The sequence below is a fragment of the Sander lucioperca genome, chromosome 21 (genome assembly GCF_008315115.2).
Source record: "Sander lucioperca isolate FBNREF2018 chromosome 21, SLUC_FBN_1.2, whole genome shotgun sequence".
NCBI classification, from domain to species: Eukaryota; Metazoa; Chordata; class Actinopteri; order Perciformes; family Percidae; genus Sander; species Sander lucioperca.
Window position 1 is genome coordinate 7,988,782 of NC_050193.1, and position 18,632 is coordinate 8,007,413.

The 18,632-nt window shown below is 41.2% G+C and overlaps 1 protein-coding gene across 4 annotated transcripts in view; it reads left to right on the plus strand.

Annotated features, from left to right (window-relative positions):
• Positions 1–246: 246 nt before the first annotated feature.
• Positions 247–18,632, plus strand: part of baiap2a (BAR/IMD domain containing adaptor protein 2a) — a 58,805-nt gene continuing 40,419 nt past the window's right edge. For all 4 annotated transcript variants that reach the window (XM_031312836.2, XM_031312834.2, XM_035997019.1 and 1 more), the window contains exons 1-2: positions 247–502; positions 16,887–16,962. In XM_031312836.2, coding sequence (XP_031168696.1) covers positions 431–502; positions 16,887–16,962 — 148 coding nt within the window. In that variant the 5' untranslated portion in view covers positions 247–430. The remainder of the gene's footprint in view (positions 503–16,886; positions 16,963–18,632) is intronic.

An 18,632-nucleotide genomic window follows, 5' to 3' on the forward strand; every position in this document is an offset into this window, starting at 1 on the left:
CCACAGGATTTAGTTTTAATAATAAGTTTTAATTAATAAGCTAGCAATAAATTAGTATAGCCTATTCCTGAATATCTCCTGTCACTTGTGGACCGTGTTTTTTTAGTTATAAGTATATGATATTTTATATGACATGTTACACGTTAAAGTGTCCTTTTTGTTGTTTCATTGTATTTCTGACTTTATTTCTGAACGCTTCTAATGCGCATGTGAGACTGCGAAAAAAACTAAGCTGTCGAGGAGTCAGTGAAGGCAGCAGCGGGCTGTCAGCTGTGGAGAGGGAAGGTGTGTTTAGTTGGAGTGGGGTTTCGGGAGCGCTGTATCGTTTCACTCTCGCTGGCGCGTTGCCTCGCCTTTTGTTTGATCTAACTCGTGTATTTACCCGTTCCCCCATTTTACGCGGATACACGTTTGAAGGAAAAAACCGTTTATGGTCCTGGCTGAAGACTTCACGATGTCTCGCACCGACGAGGTTCACCGTTTGACGGAAAATGTCTATAAGGTAAGGTGTAACTAATGAATAAAGTTTTGAGGTGCATATGATAATATGATTTCGGCTGTGTTCCACCATTAATCAGACTTGTTTATTGCCCAAGACGCATTCAGAGCCTGCGTTTTATTCGTCGATAATCTCTTTAGGGAGAGGCGCAGTCGCTCATCTTGTTGATTTTTTTTTTTTTTTTTTTTTTTTTTAAATTAGCTTAGTTGACCGAAATTGTTTTCTTCCACCTCCACATAGTACTGCTCGACTCCAGGTTTGATAAGTAGTAGTAGCTAGGCAACACCTCTCAGCTAAAGTTGCCCCCGTGCTTACAAAATCAAAGTCACTCACTCACTCAGTCTTTTCCTACATGTAGGCCTATTGTATTCCTAAAACCCTGCTCTGATAGTAGTGTAGGCTATTGCTAAGATACCAGTGGATTTTTATAGCCTAGTTTTAATGCCGAAATGGGGACATATTGCATTCCAGAAGTCAGTGTTTTACGGGCGAAGAAGGTTGGGCTTATCTGTTGCAACAAGTAAACATTTGCCTCAGAGTTGAACATTCAAACCTGTTCTGCCTAAAAACCTGCGTGAACTAAGCCTCAGTACTGGGAGCAAAAAAAGATTCTCAGTAAAGAAAGAATAGGATGAATTGGGGTGCTGCAGCCAGGATTATTTTTTATCATTTTATCTATGAAATGGCAGAAAACGGTAAAACAAAATGTATATCACAATTTCTCAGATCCCAAAATGATGTCTTCAATTATTCCAACCAGCAGACCAAACCCAAAATGCATTCAATAATAATAATAATAATAATAATAATAATAATAATAATAATAATAATTTATACTTTATTGATCCCCAGGGGGGGGGATGCAGCTACTGTGTTAAAGCAACATTATGTAACTTTTTAACCATAAAATAACACCTTAAAAATAATTTTGATCTGACTTGTAATATGGAGAAAGAATGCCTCTGTCATTTCCACTGCACGCCCCGAACAACTGCATGTTGTTTAGGGCTGGAAAAAATAATCAAAATTCATATGTATCGATATTTTTTTGGTGATGATTTTTAAAAATGTATTATTTTCCCTAGAATCGATATTTTTTATTTATTTTATTACCAATGATTCACCTAAATGTTTCTTTTTATACGGTACCGCTGACGGCGACTACATCATATCCGTTTACAGCAAAACAGACCGACAGCAGAAAATGCAAAAAATACATGTTATGGACTTCTTTACAAGTGAAATAAATGTCAGGCTGACTGACGTGATGTGCATTCTTCTTAGAAAACAATTAGTTTTAAGAAGTGTCGCATGATATTTTCTCTAGAAGTGTAATTAGTCTTTCAACTTTGTTTTTTGTTAAAGAAGGAAAGGAAAACCACAATACTCGATACAATCAAATCGCAATATTTCTGAAATCACAATAAATGAAAATCGCAATACAAATAGAATCGTCACCTATATATCGTGAAAGAATTGAATCGGGACAAAAGCATATCATCCTATCCCTAATGTTGTCGCACTATGTAACTTTGTTGGGCGGGTATGATCGGTATGATCCCGATCACCCGAGAGAAGTGCTGTACCGCTTTACGGTACTACCACTGATTTTGGTGAAACTTGATCTTATGTAGAAAATGTTTTCTGGTTTTGCTTTTGATGTCCTCCGGCTGCTCTGCCTCGACTCGACGGTTACAGAATTTCCTGATGGACAGAAAGCTTAACTTGTTGCTCAAGTAACGTTAATGCTAAACGCTAACTGCTGCTAACTGTAACGGAACCTGATTTGTTCAGGTCATATCCCCTGACCAATCGGCTATCCTAACCTAAACTACTCAAGGGCAGTGCCTAACCTCAACCAATTGGGCTGCTCCGTAGGGCGGGTCTTGCCTAGAACTGCAGTGGGATCCATAAAAACTTGGATAGCTGCTGTCAGCTAGTTAGCTCAGCTAGCCTTGCTGAGCTCGGAGCACCAGCTGAGTGGTGTTTACACCGCTAGCACTGGAGCTTTGGACCGCTGGGAGGGCCAGGGAGAAATGAATGCCAGAACTGGAACAGGTGTTGTGCAGAAAAACGACTGCCTGCCGAAATAGGGACCCAACGTGAAGGCCCAAGAATATATTTTTTCAGCACAACATACAAAGTTATGGACAGGCTAGTTTTTGATCATAAGTAATTTAATCATAACAAATGCACATGTAACGCTACAGCTGTCTATGGTTACATCTCAGGTCCTTAAGCTTCCGTTCCTCGCGTCTTAGTCCGTCCTACCTAGGAAGCATGGGAGAGACGCCAGGAAATCATGCAAGGAGAGAGGAAACGAGGAAATGTGTTTTTAGAGGGATGAGCCATCCTTTTCTCTGAAGTGTCATGTGAATTCATCAGCTGTTTGGGAGGAGTTGGCAACGGCTTCCAGTTGCATGGCTTCCGGGAAGGCTGCTCTTGTGTATCCTCGCTCATAGCTCCTCAGAGATCCCTTCTTGATCCTCGCTCCTCGGGGCAGGAATAAGAGCTGTGTGACGGCCTTCACGAACCAGAACGACTTCCAGGTTCAGGCGAGGAGATATAAAATAAGAGACTTGGGAACCACCCAAAATATACGACAGCGGTGTATGAATGAATTACACTCTAAAACTATAGGGGTGCCAAATTGCAATAAAATTAAAAGTTTTGCAGTGTTGCTCTAATGTGGGGATTTGTCATTTATTAACTAACAATACTTGATACATGACTCACACGTTGAATATGAAAGTTGTTGCTGATTAACTGTTTGTGGAACAGCTAATCCATTCGACAAATCATTTCAGCAATATGTAATGCGTTCAACAAACTTAGTCCAGTATCTTTGTTTCAGAGTTGCAGGCACCTACTAAAGGAATGTTAACAAAACTTCATGTTATGAGGGCTCCAAACCTGTGTCTTGTGATAATTAGAGCTCACTGATACTTAGGGAGGTGTCTTTCCATGTATTCCTAGTCATTGTTTACACACAATTACCCTTAAAGGTATACTATACAGTTTAAATTTTTGGTCAAACAGCTACCCCTAGAGTCACTGTGCAGTACTTGTATTTAACGTTACTGTCGTAAATGCCACTCACGCAGAGCCGTCTCTGCACCAAGGGGGTAAGCGTCTGTCAGCAACCCGTAGATCCTATGGCGCCATTTTGATGCTAACAAGCACTCGCCGTTAGCATTCCATTAACTGCCATTCATTTTGACATCACTTTGACAGCGAATAACTTTACATCTGAAGCGTTTAACCCTTGTGTTGTCTACCCTTTTTTCACAGTTTGTTTTTGCTTTTTCCAACGTTTTAAATTGTTAAATTTTTCTTCTACACATTTTCAGCGCTTATTTCTACATCCCATATTTTCTGATATAAAACAAAAATTGAAAACGGGTCAATGTGACCCGAAGTCAAGACTTTATTTGTCCATTGTTTATTTCTAAAGAAACACGACAATGTATAAAAGGCTCCATTACCTTGTACCTCACGTTATGGCTCCGTAGCTGACGTTTTTGTAAAATAGGCTAACAATTGTGTCATAACCAAGCGACTTAGTTTAGGAATTACTGTATAGTACAGGAGAAGCTCGCAGGCAGTTTCAACTTACATTAGCTGTTTAAGTTTAATTACTAATGTTAACTAGCATTTTAGTTAGCAATAATTAGCCTGTGCCTATGTTATCTCCTAACATATACCTACGATCTCCGTCTCTGCAAGATTGGGAATGATTGAGATTTCTCTTGGTAACGTCTTGGCTACCAGAAGACTTCCAACCTTCAGACACGTTGCTCACGTCACATTTACGTCATCTCTCTCAGTTGGAGTCTGCGCAGTAACGCTCAGCGCTCACCAGAAAAGTGCTTCTAATATCCTTCACTGGTCTCCGTCCAGAGCAACGGGATCAGTTGGTCCAGTTTATATACTGTCTATGCTCTGCACTCACGGCCTGATCCCCTCCCCCCTGTAGGACTGGTCTTATTATCAACAATGGATGAATCAACAACTTCGTAAAAACTGAAATACAACAAGCAAGCGCAACAACATACAATGTGGAACGCAAACAAGTTTACTTGACATGTTGATAAAATGTCGGGAGTACAGTCTTCAAGTTGGCCTTATTAAAGTCTCCTGCGATTATGTGACCACCGTCAGGGTGGGCCCGCTGCTGTTCGTTTATGGTGTTCAGCAGGAGAGAGAGCGCAGTGTTTACGTTGACGACGTAATATACACAGCCGGTATGATCACTACTGTTAGCTCTCTCGGTAGAAAAAAAGGGCGGCATCTTACAGACATGTACTCGAGGTCAGGGAACAGTGTTTATTTATAATTGTCCCGTTATTACACCAGTTCTCATGCACGTACATACAGAGCCCTCTGTAGATTTTGGCGGGGCGCCATCTCCCAAACCTGCATTACTGGTTTGGCCAGCGGCGTCCCCCCCCCCTGCGTTGCTATCGGGATGATTCACCATACTACGAGTTTGTTTACCATGGAAATGACTTCGAAGCTGTTATATTAAGGTACATATCTTGCATAGTGTGCCTTTTATTTACTGCCCCTGCGCCCTAAGCCAGCTGTAGTACCCCTAATAGAAGACCAAGAATTGGTAGAGGATAGCTGCTCATTCTCCTACAGGGAATAATATAAAATCTATCAGAAAGGAGGTCAGATGAGCAGAGAGTACTGACTGACTGGTGCTTCTTTTAGAGCCAACAAGGGAAGCAAATGTTTCAGGTGGCTATTTCTGTCCTGAATTGGTCACACAACCCACAGTGTATCCTTTTCACTGTGAATTGTACGCCATGCTCTGTCTGGGTTTGTCCAAGTGTTTACACCCACTAATGTGGGTTAATCAACATAGACACATTGTAGGTGTCTAGATCCCGAACCTTTGGAGGGGGAAAGGTCCCTTCATACAGTAGATGGTATTGCTCATTCAAGCACAAGCCCAGCAGTGGGGCTCTTTCTCTGGGATGAAAGCACCCGTCAGAGTCCTGACAGCCAGAAACGCTGATGGGTTGCAGAGTGGTGAGACAGAGTCCTTCTTCCACACTGGGGATCTGATCTCATGGCAAAAGCTAGGAGGTCGCAGAGAGTGTCATCTATAACCTAGTCACTGCTTATTTGGCACTCCTTTCTTCAGCAACCTTGCAGTTTAAAAGCAGGTTTATTTAGTGTGCTTTAATATTTAAAGAGATGGGTTCAATTTGACTCCCACCACATCTCCGTGATGAAGATGCATCAGTCACAGTATACTCCATGTTTTTAGCTGTCTATACCCTCAAATCCCCACTTGGTTTAATTTAAAATGTTGCTGTTTTGTTAAAGGGGTAGGTGGTAATCGGCATATGTTATCACTGAAATCTGTTGCTATTAGTTCGGATGCAAAATGACACGTCTCAGATTAAAGTGCAGACTGTCAACTTTGGGAGCTGCAAGGCTTGTTGCATAAGTATTCAAATTTAATTAAAAAGTACTTATGCAAGTTGTTGAAAAGATGCAAAATGTATCAAAAATCTTTAAGTACACTGGTAGTGTACCTGAGTTCATCTCGTAATTATTAGTGGCACAGACAGCAGCAGGGCATAATGATTGGATATTTCTTAACATAGTGTAAGACTAGGCCTAAATGTTGAAAAATAAATGTTCACAGTTATACCTTTGACCTTTTGTAGCTTTGTACTGTTTTATAATGCAATTGCTAATTGTTTGCACTGATAATTAAAAATGGAGACAGTCATGGAACAAATGGGACTTCCACAACACTGGCTGTCCACTATAACCCTTCCCATTTCTCTCCACGTACGATACATATTTGAAAGCCTCTGTAGACAGTAATTTTGTTTGTCTGCTTTGTATGCATGCAGGCCTCTCCCGAGGAAGAGGAGATTTAAAAACATACGGCGGCTGCAAAGTCATTGCAACAAAGCAGCTGGGCAGATACTGAGTAATCGCAGGGGAGGAGAGGGGGGTAACTGCACCGCTGTGACTCATGTTAGCCCAGTTGAGTGTGTGTGTTTAACAGGGCTGGGACTTTAAGCACAGTGAGGGCGAGACTGGAGATTCAGCATCTCACTGCAAGTATTGCTCTTTTGGTAAAGGCCAGAGGCACTCCTTAGTTTTTTGCATGACTTTATCTCATTCTTAATCAACATGGGAGTCAACCCTGTAAAACCCAGCAATCTCAGTGTGATCCTCGGTGACTCACTTCCATTCTCCTCTCTCACATAGATGGGAAGTTAAAGACGTGGCATCTAGTCATTCCCGCGCTGACTGAGTGAGACAGATACTTAAGATGTGTGTGCACCGCAGTCATCTCCACCAGCTGGCCTTGTTGCTCGGTGTCTGAAAGAGGTGGTGCCCCGGGTCAAGCCTCTTAAATTGTCGGTGGATGAAGCCTGAGTGCTGACCTGGCTTTGGGGGTGGGGTCAGGGGGAGGGGAGGGCACACTGAAGTGAACAAACAGATTAATCAGACTAGATGCTGAAGAAGAATAGGACTGTGTGTAACATCAGTCAATAATGAAACCTTTTTAACAGCTATCATGATTTCCACAGTGTTATCCTAAAGGTTGTGAAAGGTTGTATGGAAGTGACGCAGTTGAGCACACCCTTTTAGCACAATATAACTAGTAATGTATTATTCAGAGGCTTTGTCATAGGAAGTGTTGTGTTTTCTTTGCTCGATACATGGGGCACATATTTTGAACACACCCTGGCAGGTAAGGGAAGAGAAGGGTGTGTCTTGTCTCTACCAGCCCTCAGGACAACACTCATTTTCCCATGCAGCACCACTCCCTAATTGTCAACACAGCCTGGAAAACAGCAGATGCCATTTTCACAAAAGGCAGTTATGAGGAAGGGACATTTGTTGTTTGACGTAAACCGGATCAAGCGCGATACTCAATACTCTCTGGTTAAAGGATCTTCATTGTGTTATGAGTGTGATACCGCTGCAGTAAACCCTGATCTGAAATGCAGTTTTTCTGTCCTAAAAGACATCCTGTTATGTAATAGGTTTCTTTCCCAGTTGCAATATTGTCGTGACATTCACTACACTTGAATGAATGATATTCTGATAATGGTAAGAGGACCACAGTTTCACCACAATCTCATGTGGGAGATCTGAACAGGTGGTCTCTTAGCAACAACGTGCCATTATTCTTATGTGTTTCTGTCATATTTGTGCTAAAAAAGACAGTTGCAGTTGGTGAAGGGCTGGAGAAGGCGAGTGAGAGGGAGGAAAAGCGATGGATTGTGTTTCAGATGGAGATAAATGGGAGATCTTGAACCTGTTGTAATTGATAAAAAGTGCTTCATAAAACGCCCATAAGGGGTCCAGTGTAAACCAGCCCTGTCATGTAAAAACAGTGCCGTGTGGTCTTGCATGAAGAAGTCGCCTGAATGATGACGCTATCCATCACTTAATTTACCTTTGTTCTTCTAGCAGTACAGTATATCACATCAGATGCCACTTGACTTATAATATGCAATTTAATGGAGTTTAAAATGACTTCAGCTCCTGAACATCTGCCTCCAGAATATAGTGTTTCAACAAGTTTATGCCTGCTGGTGCCAGGGGCCTTGACAAGATTGCATTATGCACTGCAGAGAATATTATAACATTCATTGCCTGTGGAACAGCAGATTTGTTCCCTGTGCCTTTGACTGCGATGCAGAGAGAGGACTATTGCTCCACACACCCACCTTCTCTGCACGTCTGGGGGCGGATGGTTTAGAGACATTCTCTCTTTTCTTTTACTCACCACTGCTTTTTCAAGGACAGAGACTGGAGATGCTCAGTGCTAAATCCGAGGATACACTGTATTGCAGTACTGCAAAGAAGCTTCATGGCCGAATTGACAGAAAAGGTTGATTTTGAAGTCACCTTGTTGACATGGCTATCGTAATATTACTTATCTGTTACAAAAACATACATAGGAAATGTCTTTGCTGTATAGAAAGCCTTAAAATGCTTTATTGTGGGGGTGGAAGAGAGAAGGAAAAATAGAGGAGACGTTCACATCCTTGTTGAACTAGTTCCTAATTACTGTGGAGGGTGAAGCTGTAATTACATGGACTGAAAGAGACACACAGAAGCAAAGACTTTCAGTTAGTACTGTGGCAGTGGACAATGGCCTTACATTTATGGGTCATGGGCTACAGTTAACATGCCTGTGGCTAGTGTTACACCCACTAGGCTAAGCTAGGCAACCAGTGTTTTTCTGAGACCCAGACCAGTCATACTATTGTACAGAAAGTAGGGAATTCGTCTTGCATACCCACATGGTTTAAATGTTCCTTTTGGTGGGGACATTTAAACACAGTGAAACTTTGCCATTGGGATGTAAAGTGACTAATGCAACAGACACAGTCACTGTTATGGCATTTAACTGTACTTTCAGCTTATTTATTCAAATGCATTTACCCCTCCTATAGGCCTATCCCCTGTACAAAGCTCTCTGAGATGCATCAGCATGAAATAAAAGACAGACAGTGAAAAAATAGTGCCACCTCCATGTCACATTCAAAAAGATGTGCACTGTGGGACACTTGTAGGAGATGTACATGTGTTTTGAGTTTGTTAAGCACTAGATGACTTTATTTAGGGCTGTGTTCAAATCAGAATGTTACAAGGAGGAGGTCAGCAGGGGAACCCTCACACAATACATCCTTATTGCATAAACACCCTCCCTAAAAGCTTCAAAGCTGACATGCAAAATGTGAATTTGCTGATTTCCTCTTCATCTAACCAGTGTAGTAACCCATACTGAAAAAAGTTCGTCATTGCGCAATGTGTTGTTTTCTTTCGTTTGATGGTCATCTAGACAAACAACAATATCTGTGGTTTATTACCTTCCTGCTTTTGAGCTGAGTCTTTCCCAATTGATTAGAACAAAATGAATGGGTGTATTGCTGGTCAAAGAACTAAAGCTAGCAAATAAGTCTGGGTCTCGGTTGCTGTGGTAACCGAAGTGTGTGCGTGCATGCATGTGTGCGTGTGTGTCCTGTCAGGAGTCGAAGTTCAAGTGGCTTGAGTGCAGCAGAACCCACCTACAGTAATGCCTGTGAGTCAGACATAAACCACAGATACTTTCATTACCAACAGTAACTATTTTACTACGTCTCTCTGTGAATGTGCTTGCATCTAAAGCCAGTGCAGCAAAATTGGACTGGATTACAAAAATAGGGATAGTCATCACCAAATCCAGCTGTAAAAGATGAAGCCTGACTTATTGTATATAGGTTTTAATTAAATGTGTTCACTTGTGCTGATCATAAGGTTTGTTAAAACAAGGATGATATACCTATTAGCACGGATTGTTTCTAGGGCAGCAATAACAATTCATTTTAGTATTTATTCATATCTCAATTAATTTTCTCAATTAAATTGATTAATTGTTTTGTCTATGAAGTCGTAGATATTCAGTTTAGTATTATATACACAACAAAAATGCATTAAATATTTACATTTGTGAAGCTGAAACCAGCAAATGTTTAGCATTTTTGCCTGAAAACCTGCTAACACGATTAATCAATTATCAAAATTGTTGCCGATTACTTTTATCTTGATCAACTATTGTTGCAGCTCTAATTGTCTGCATAGTTTGCTGCATTTCGGAAACACACTAACCTGTGAATATTGTGTATAAAATATGTTATCACCACCGTAAATTCTGTTAGTTGAGGCAAAAAATGTAAATGAGGGGTGGGGGTGTGGGGGTCACACTGACTGCAGATGACAAAGCAAACAAACAGTAAATAGTTGGTCTCTGGCGAGCAAATGATTTGTTGTGCAAAGGCAGCAGGAGACACTGCAGTTCGACGGTGGAGCCAGGACAAATAACCTGTATGAGAGGTGACTTTGTTTTTCCTCCGCCACCTGAGACCCCTTGTAGACGACTCTGCGGTCATGAAGCCTCATGTCTGATCTGAATCTGACAAAATGGTGCCAAATCCTTGGAAAAAGGCTCTTTATAATGTACCTGATGGTAAACTAACATTCACCAAAGTGAAGGAATATTTTTTTTTTCCAAGGTGGGAGGCAACGTGACTAAGCAGTTCACTTCCACATGACGTGGCATGCCTTGTTTTTCATGTATTGTCGCCTTTGAGAAAAAAGCTGAAAAGCTGATATTTGCCTTCTGCACTGCAAGTTAATGAAACAATTATTAGAAATAATAAGCATGTACATTTGTCCTCTACTGTACTTTGTAGCTTTCACATGCCAAGCAGTCCCGATAGCATGGCGTGTTTGCATGGCAGAGAAAGGAAAGAGCTGCGACCTGTCAGGGGACACATGTTAGTAAGATCTGATTCAAGATGTTGAAGTGTTGATGTTGAGTTTCCTTGGTTAGTGACATGAGTAACGTTGAACCATAATTGGATAAACAGAATCTCCTACCGTTACATTTATGTTCACATTTGCAAAAACATCATAATTACAGAAGGTGCAAAATAACACAATTACTTGATGCAAAGATGATATACACTTTTTTTTTAAATACTTTATTGCAATGTTTTTTCATCCATTGTACATTTCCTTTTTATACATGTAGAAAGACATTAATATCTAATAAACAATAACTGCAAAATGCCAAAACAAAACCAAATAAAAAAAAAAAAAAAATCTTCAAGATTCTGCTGGATCATGTGTTTCACAATGTGACTTCTGTGGCTATAATCCATAAGTGGATCCCTGCAACTAATTTAAGTTAGCTGTAAAAACTAAATAATTGTGTGCTTGAGGTGGGCAAAGAGCTCACAGGAGGCCAGCTTCTCATTTTCTCTCATCTCACATTCTCTGACCCTCAGAACCCCCCCCCCCCCCCCCAATCCCAACAGAAAACTAGGATAACACCATTGGGTGTTGTTTTCAAATACACTGCAAAATTTAAAAAAAACAAAAAAAAAACTTGAAGGTCCTATCAATCTGACATGTAAGCATTACCCATTTTATTTAGTTATTTGCATGATGTAAGCAACATTATTATTGTTAACGTAAAAGCAAGTGCTGAACCTGGCCGTGTTTGCTGCATCAATAAAGAATTTCCTGACGCATACAGAATTTAAAAGAACATCTTTGGATCCCCGTCCGTGATGGACATGACTGCTGTTGTGCGTATACTCTGTGCACTTCTATAACAAAAGAACATGAGAGATGTTCTCAAACTGTACAGAGTCTTCTCTCAGCTCTCAATGTTGAGAGGTTTGCTCTTAATACAAGAAAGGACACATATTCACGTGGTATTCTTGGATTTGATGTTTGCCCTGGCTTCTACTGAAAGCACATGCTGTGCCTACTGCAGTATTAGTAAGGCTTTAGGTATGCAAGAAGGGCAAACTTCTTCTTGGCATCTACTCAAAGTGAATCTGAAATTAACATGTGACTGTGTGTGTTTTTCTGTATGGATGTGTGTACTTTAGAACGTTTTCTAACCTGTCTTTTTAACTGTAATGCTGTAAGAAGTTAGCGGTGTTCCCTTTACTAGTACAGTTAGTTCTGCAGTGATTAGACTTGTTGTACTCTACATCCCCTGCTGTGTGGTCCCCTCGATAACTCATGAAAATGCCACTGTATTGCAGGGAACTGTTGTTGATCTAAATCTAAGGTTTAACAAAAGTTTGCCACGATGCCTTATGAAGAAATGTGAGAAGTCCAAACATTGACTTTGAGTTTATGTTTTAGCATGAACTTTAAATTAAATTGGCATTCTTCTGGCGAATTGTAATAAGATTTGTGTGGAATGCAACCTCTTACAAGTGGCTCTTGTCTTTCCAATACTGCATACAAGTCTGACATTCTCATTCAGGGGGAATAGTTTAAAAATGTGAACAATTCATGATGAGCTATGACCAGCTTTGGTACCAAAAGAACTCACTCGTGAGGATGACAAAAATAAACAACTGTAAAGTTTGATCCAGACTGGCTCTGGACAAAATCCCCTCACATTCTCCACATGTCTGATTTTTCGGTAAACCTAAAAGTTTAAAAAACATACAAAGTTTATCGCACACTATATATGCAGTGATACATTTAATTAATAGTTCAATATATAATGAATAACTTCTACAAGCAGTTGCTGAGAGCTTTCCTATGCTCTCTTACCTTTTAATGCCACATTTAGATACAAATTACAGAAAACTAACTGTCCCTGTTATGTAGTTTCCTTGCTGATATTGTTCCTACATTTACATTTTCTAATTCTGATATTTCCGGCATGCTCCTAAAGGCAGCATGATGTATTTTTTGACCGGCTGATCTAAATACAATGACGGCAACCAAAGTATGTTTGAGATGTGGGTTAAGACCCCAACCACAGACAAGTATTTGTATGGAGTATGCTAGCCAGTCTAAGGGATCTGTCTGAGGCATATTTTTTGCCAAGAATTTTGAAATTGACTGACCTACACAGTGCAGCAGATACAGAGCAATATATTTGCAATAACATCCATACCCACAGCTTCCCCCGAAGCAAACCTAAGTGGCATTGATTTTAACTGTATTTAATTGTAGTTAATGTTTTTGTGCACTTTTGCATATTTTGCAAAGTTCAAGTTCACAAGTGTGAAATGGACAAAAAATAGAAAAGTGTTTACCTAGCTTTTACCCTGGCTTGCTGTCGTTATTTCACTAAATGCTAGCTAGATGCTAGCTTTATCCATTAGCTTCACATAATGATATCAAAACATGATAAGGCACAATTAGCAGTTTTCTCTTTTAGACATTATGTCCAAGCATACTTTAGCCTGTTAGCATTGGCAACACAGGGTTTCTCCCCAGGAAACAACTTAGCCGAGGTGGTTATGCACCCAGATCCTGACGTGTCTCTTCCTGCTCTGTCCTTGTTCCAGTTGAGTCAACCAGACAGGAGATTTCACAGCAACCTGACTATTTTCTCTTGGCACAGTAATTAGTTTATGCTTAAGGTCTCAGCTGTCATCCAGCTGATTGAGACCCATCATAAACTCTCACTGCTCCTTATTAGGAAAGAACAGACTAACTCTACGGTTGTCATCCTGTAGTCCATCCGCACATTATCCTCTTTTCTTTACATTCCTCCGTGATTGCATTATTAGGCTCGGCTGCCTTTGCAGCCTGTCACTACATGACGTGCCCCTACAGTTCTCACAAATACAGTAATTGGTGGCTACAGTCCTCATCTGATCTTGGGCATTTTCAGGCCCACGGCTGGTTGCCGTGTAGAAGAGGGAATGAGGAGGAAGGAGCTTGGGGAAGGCGTGAAGGAACAGATGATGATGATGATGATGGCATCCTGGCTTCTGATTGCGTGTGATTTCACCCTGGTTCTAATCAGCTGGTGTAACTTTAAAATTACCCTTTGCATGTCATTACTGCGTTTGTGTGACAGAACAGAATGAGCAGAGAGCGATATCCCAATAGTTGAATCGATAGTCTGTTTTATACTTTGAGTCAATGAAAAGCGCTATACAAATTCAATTTTTTATTATTATTATTATTATTATTATTATACGCACTGACCTTGTTTGCTACTTCCATGCCGAGAAAGCAGAACTTCATTTTAATCCTGCTTTTTTCTTTTATCTGCAGCCTTTATGTTCCTGAGTTCTCCATATACTTCTGTCTCATCACGCAGCACAAATTGGTGTCAAACTGATTTGATATTCCATGCTCACAATTTTCTACTCAATCACTTTTTGCTTGATCTCGCTCTCTTCCTCTCTTCATGTCGCACAACTTCAAGTGCCTACTGGCCCCATTTCCCAATTAGCTGCCACATTTAGGGTAACAATGTAGTACAAGAGAACTGGGATGACAAATTTAGCAATGGGAAGAGATGAAGAAAGAAACTACCTCTCTTTTTTTCTTTTTCACTTCCCCTTAGCTGCATGTCGCTGCAATTGATGTCTCTTATATAAAAGTAATATCCATGGCTAATCATCTAATTCTTAATTGTGTGTGTGTGTGTGTGTGTGTGTGTCCAGACCTGTGTCAGCTACCTTTGGCCTCCTCAGTGGGAGACTGTGCCGTAATGATGCTGCACAGGGCTTTGCTTTATGTAATCCACCCACCAGTTTGAAACACCACCACTCTTTATTATAAAGCCTTGTATTAATGTAGGTGTGTGCACGAGTACACTGATGCATTAGTGTGTGTGTGATTTGCACACATTCATGTAACAGCATGCACTATAGATCAGAATGAGGCAGATCAAAGAAACATTTACGTATAAACATTTCCTTAGCAAGGTCCTGAGGGATCTTCCCAGAGGCAGAGAGAGCAGGGATAGAACCGTTTTATGAGAGCGCTGTGTGTTTGAAGATGGGATTCTCCCCAATTATGCTCCTATTCTTCTAGTATATTAGACTAACAGAGCCAGATGGTAAATAAAGAGAGCTGATTTAAACACATTGCTATGAGAGCAGTGTATAATGCTCATTCCGCCGTCTCTTCATTGTAGCTTTGAAATGAGTTTAAGTAAAACAATAAGCTGATACGATGCCCTCTGTAAAAAACAATCAGCTTTGAATTCAAGAGTCTCAGCAGCATTAATATGCTCTGTTTTTTTTTTTCTTTCTGAGTTCAGCCTCTTTTTGCTTACTCTTGTTTCTCATTTACATTTTTTGCCACAACTAACAGAATTTAAGGCAGTGATAAAATATTTTATACACAATTTTCACAGGTTAGTGTGCTTCCGAAATGCAGCAAACTATGGAAACAATTAGAGCTGCAACAATAGTTGATAAAAGTAATTTGCAAATGTACATACATGTTTACACAAATGTAAATATTTAATGCTTTTTTGTTGTGTGTGTATATAATACTAAACTGAATATCTAAGACTTTATAGACAGAACAATTAATCAATTTAATTGAGATATGAATAAATACTAAAAAGAATTGTTATTGCTGCCCTAGAAACAATCCGTACTAATAGGTATATCATCCTTGTTTTAACAGACCTTATGATCAGCACAAGTGAACACATTTAATTAAAACCTATATACAATAAGTCAGGCTTCATCTTTTACAGCTGGATTTGGTGATGACTATCCCTATTTTTGTAATCCAGTCCAATTTTGCTGCACTGGCTTTAGATGCAAGCACATTCACAGAGAGGCGTAGTAAAATAGTTACTGTTGGTAATGAAAGTATCTGTGGTTTATGTCTGACTCACAGGCATTACTGTAGGTGGGTTCTGCTGCACTCAAGCCACTTGAACTTCGACTCCTGACAGGATGGACACACACACACACACACACACATACACACATACCGTCATATCCAAATTTTAGCTCTCATTAAAAACAATAGACAGACAGAAAGTTGAAGGCAAAAGCAAAAATGCTGAGGTCTGACTGAAGATAAGAGGCATATGATTTTCAGGATGAGCTGCCGAGGTTGTTTCAGGTTGACACTTGTGGCACCATGCCATATTATTCTGCCACATTGTGGATCCAGGCGAGAAGTAGATTATTAAGTGTTCTCCTGCAGTATTGATGGCTTGTGTAGGGACTGCTGCTGCAGCAGTGTTGTGGTTGTCTCTCTGTCCCCTGGCTGTTCCTGACTAGCTGACTCGGGACCGGCTAATTGGAGGAAGCCCTGGAGCAGCTCTGGAGGAAGAAGGAGAGGCAGAGGAAACAATGATGGTGGGAGATGTCAGGCATCATGCATTCTCTGCATTCACACCGACTCTGCCCGCAGTGTACTATCATACTGTATCTGTACAGTTACGCAGCATATTGCTGCTGCCATGACAAAAAAATCTGCGCCGTTTGTTGTTAAAATTAGATTGTTTATCATTATAAAATACTTGCATTATATAAAGATATATAATGTTATAGCAGGGAGTCTAAGTCTAGATGCTGAAGAATTATGGCCAGCAGCATCATATATAATATTGATCTGGAGAATCTACAATGCTCTGTTCCCTAGCAGTCATAATGAGCCTTTGTGTCCATCATCTAATGATCTAAGGGGACTACATGCATCCCTTTCCATGCAAATTTCACAGTCACTTCTTAGTCCACGAGTATCTCTCATACTCCTCCGCCACCATCAACCCCGGCCTCTCCCGCCTCGGCCCACCTGGACTATTTCTCACCATAAGAGGGCAGGATATGGGTGGAGGAAGCCTTCATCCATACCTGCCCTCATTAACATTCAAGACAACCATTTTATGTGTCCAAAGATTCTGTCGATGGCTGGTTTGCTCTGTGCGAGATTTTGTGCAGCTGAAGGTTTGTGTATTTCAGAGAGAGAGAAAGAGAGGCAGAAAGTGCAAGATTGAATGAATAAAGCAAGCCCGGTGTAGGTCTTCCTTCCCTGCCCTTGACCCCGCTCTCCTGATAAATGAAACCTCCACCTCCCATTTATCTCTTGTTTTCTCTTTCAGACCATCATGGAGCAGTTCAACCCCTGCTTACGGAACTTTGTTGCCATGGGGAAGAACTATGAGAAGGCCCTTGCCAGTAAGTCCTTTTTTTTCTCGTTTATTTTCTCCATGCTCCCTGTTTGCTGCAGGTTTAGGCACACTGCCAAGCCAGCACTCACTCTTCACTCAGTCTTTCTCTTACTTTCTCCATGTATATATCTACCTTTCTTTCTTTCTTTTTGTCTTGCTAAAATAGACAATATTTCAATATGTCAAATGGGCAGGCCTTATCATGCATTGCACAGCCTCTGACACGGCTTGTCTAGTAGAGTGGACGAAGTGAGGATAGCTCTCTGTCAGCAGTCAAATTCACAAAGGAAAACATATGGGTATACTGTATGTTTATCTCGAAGCCTTTGCTCCTTTCCCCTGACACACACAATAACTAATTCTGGCCTTGGTGTGGGTAGGAGACAGACTGGTAGGGACTCGCTGAGCCATTAAAGACCCACTTTGCAGGATTGGCTCAACCCAAGGGACTAAGAGGCTCTGATTTACGGGGGCAGGGGATGGGAGGAGACACTTCCACCCATATGGTGCTGCTATCACTGAAATTTTTCAACACCAGAAATGCCAAAAGGGCTCCATGGGTAGGCCTGCTAGAACTGGATATGGACACGTTCCAGGTTTTCCAACACAGCAGTGAGTCGCTAAATCTCACAGCGTTTGTTAAGTGTAAAAGCAACAGATGCGTACAACTGAGTGACTCCAACTGCCTACCAAACACAGCCTGGAACTTATTATGAATGTGTCCCGGCCCTCAGCATGATGAGGACGATGTAGGTACAGGAAATGGTTGTTGTCCTGATTAAAGGATGTGTGGTTCTTCCTCCTCTTCTCTAGAGTGAAGTATAAGTGAGGTATCTGTAGCTCTGAGATGAGCCCCTCCCCTACCAAGTGTTTGTCTGCCTTGCAATCAGAGATCCTGTAATCCTCTCCGTCTGTCTCTGTGAGCCCCTCGCCACACATTTCATTAGACACAAGTAAAGTATCCGTATAGATCCAGCTTATCTACTCAGCCACCCTTCAACTGCACACACAGACACAGACACACACACACATACACACACATATATATATATACATACATACATACATACATACATACATACATACATACATACATAGTCTGTTGCTTGGAGATCACTTTGAAAATATGCCGTACCCCCCACCACACTTGCAAACTTGCATGTGCAGACACACACACACACACACACACACACACACACACACACACACACACACACACACACACACACACACACACACACACACACACGCACGCACGCACGCAGGGGGTCTGTTTGGCATAATGAAGATAAATCAGTTGTGATGCTCTGGAGGCTCAGTTCTCAGGTGTTTTCCCAGCAAGAGAGAGGAAGGAGGAAACACGCACTGTCTTCTGCCGTTGACTCAGCTTTAATTGGGATTAGCATTAGCATATGTCCCTCAGCCTCAGAGCAGAGCTGCGAGGCTTCCAGCCTGGGAGACTTCCTCTATCGCAGGGCTGCATCTGTCTGCTTGAATTAGGCAGCCCCTGCCAGGCTATTGTTGTAAATGTGTCTCTCACCTGGCAGCTGTCTGCAGGCACAGGGCCCATCTGTCACCTGGACCGCTGTTGAATTCACCTCTAAAAGCAGCAGCCATTATTCACTGGAGATGGGCCGATTGGCAGGCTGAATAGCAGTCGAGCAGAAATCACTGGAA